This window comes from Sinocyclocheilus anshuiensis, unplaced genomic scaffold (genome assembly GCF_001515605.1).
Source record: "Sinocyclocheilus anshuiensis isolate Anshui unplaced genomic scaffold, SAMN03320099.WGS_v1.1 scaffold1075, whole genome shotgun sequence".
Classification (NCBI taxonomy): domain Eukaryota; kingdom Metazoa; phylum Chordata; class Actinopteri; order Cypriniformes; family Cyprinidae; genus Sinocyclocheilus; species Sinocyclocheilus anshuiensis.
In genome coordinates, this window is record NW_015544163.1 from 2,659,392 (window position 1) to 2,661,791 (window position 2,400).

A 2,400-nucleotide genomic window follows, 5' to 3' on the forward strand; every position below is an offset into this window, starting at 1 on the left:
TGCTGGAGGTCCTGGACATCTTGTTTAGATACATGGCATCTTTGATTCTATCAAATACCAACAGATAAAAAAAATCAATAAGTGACTGACTCTGTTAGAAACCTTATAATGGGCCATGTTTGGATCTTCCAACCGGACAATAATCCAAAAACAAACCTCAAAAACACCACAAAAATGGGTCACTGAGCACAAAACCAAGCTTCTGTTATGGCCATTCCAGTTCCCTGACCTGAACCCTATAGAAAATGAGTGTGGTGAACTGAAGAGGAGAAGCACCATCATGGAGCTGGGAATCTGAAGGGTCTGGAGTGATTCTGGATTAAGGAATGGTCTCTGATCTCTTGTCAGGTGTTCTCTAACCTCATCAGGCATTATAGGAGAAAATTTAGAGCTGTTAAACTGGCAAATGGAGGTTTCAAAAAGCATTGAATAAAAGGGTGCCGTTAATTGTGGCCAATGTGTATTAGAGAAAAACATTTTTCATAATGATATTTCCCCCCATTTTAAATTCTTATTATCCTATGAAAGGTTAGATTTTTGTGAATTTGTTAAATAAAAGATCAAAAGGATTAACAATGCAGATTAATTTTCACAGCCTTCTTTGATCATATTTACCAAGGGTGCCGATATTTTTGGCCATGACTGTACATCCACTTACATTCCCTTACATTTTAACTTAAAATCCTGATAAAAAAAACTACCCATTAATCACAAACTGCCTATGATGTCTTTAATATCAGAGTTTGTAGCATGAAAATGGATCATAAACAAAAATGTTTTCTTTAAATGTAGTTCTCTGTGCTTTAGAGACACTGGCTCTCATTTTTAGTTCCTTATGACATAATTCCCATCATCCTCTTCAGTGAATGCTGAAGTACCTAGGAAGCGTATGATGCGTCTGAGCAGAGGGTTGAAGTAACAGCAGTCGGCTGTGACTATGGTCTTCTCCTGCGTGCCCTCCGACCTCATGAAAAACACCATCACCTCGCCGGCCAGAATCTGAGGAGGAGAAAAACACAAATGAAACAAACAGTAGCTGCCAAAACATCACCACGCCATTTGTTTTGGCATTATTGAAGCTCCATTTGGTTGAAATCCGAGTGCGCCTACTCTTGCTAAGCAGGCGTTTCCAGAATCATGAGTAGCTAATAGTCCCTCATTTTCACCGTTCTCAAATTCCAGCACCAGAACCTCATTATTTCTGACCTCCCTGGTTACGGTTATGATGAGTAACCGCTCATCAAAGTGACTAATTCTGCTTTGCAATGTAAGAGGTGTGTGCACACATCACTTCTATATGGGTTTAAATAATCATACTGTATGCACATGTCTCCTTTGCATTGAAAATGGTAATATAGTAGTATTTTACCTGTCGTATATGGTAGAAGCTGAAAACCATGAACAAAACTATGCAAGATAAAAGAAAATACAACCTAGATTACATTAAATACATGTTCACTTGCAATAAACATGGTTTGTGTCAACCGCAATGTGTTTTGTGCAAAGCATTCATGGCTTAGAGCATGAAACCATAAAAATTAAAATTTTTGTCTTAATGTGTATAATAATTTGGGAAGTCCAGTATACTGGAGACCATATTTGTACTGAAAATAAAATAAAATAAAAATGAATAATAAAATACACAAACTACAAAGAATGTAAAACAAAAAATGAGTAGCACTGAAAATCATGTTAAAAAACACATAAGAAGTGATAAAAAAAAAAAAATATATGAACATTTAAATAAATTATGAAGAATGTAAAATGATAGTGAGTAACAAAGTTATGTTAGAAAAAATAAAATTGCATGGGATGTGATGCCTGAGAAAAACAAAAAAACAAAAACAAAACAAAAAAAATATAAAATGAAATAAAAATGCATGGGACAGGAAGCATGAAAATTAAAATACAATATGCTGAAATAATGAAGACAATTCTGTATAACTACAAAGTGAGTAACTAAAACTAATAATTTCATGTTGTTGAGATATGACAGTAACAAAGTCATGTTAAAGGGGTCATATGATGTTGCTAAAAAGAACATTATTTTGTGCATTTGATGTAATGAAATGTGTTTATGCGGTTTAAGGTTAAAAAACACATTATTTTCCACATACTGTACATTATTGTTTCTCCTCTATGCCCCGCCTTTCTGAAACGCGTCGATTTTTACAAAGCTCATCGTTCTGAAAAGCGAGGTGTGCTGTGATTGGCCAGCTATCCAGTGCGTTATGATTGGCCGAATACCTCAAGCGTGTGACGGAAATGTTACACCCCTTACCATATTGTGATGATGCCCTGTCAGGCCGGAGAACATGAAAACCAATTATAAACGAGACATTCGTTGCATCCAGTGGGGACATAATTATAGATTATAATGACTTATACTGTCTTTTTACG

At 35.5% G+C, this 2,400-nt stretch overlaps 1 protein-coding gene across 3 annotated transcripts in view; it reads right to left on the minus strand.

The window, feature by feature from the left end:
• Positions 1-2,400, minus strand: part of LOC107695724 (phospholipid phosphatase-related protein type 5-like) — a 46,952-nt gene that overhangs the window by 16,880 nt on the left and 27,672 nt on the right. For all 3 annotated transcript variants that reach the window (XM_016495749.1, XM_016495751.1, XM_016495750.1), the window contains one exon: positions 879-999. In XM_016495749.1, the coding sequence (XP_016351235.1) occupies positions 879-999 (121 nt within the window). The remainder of the gene's footprint in view (positions 1-878; positions 1,000-2,400) is intronic.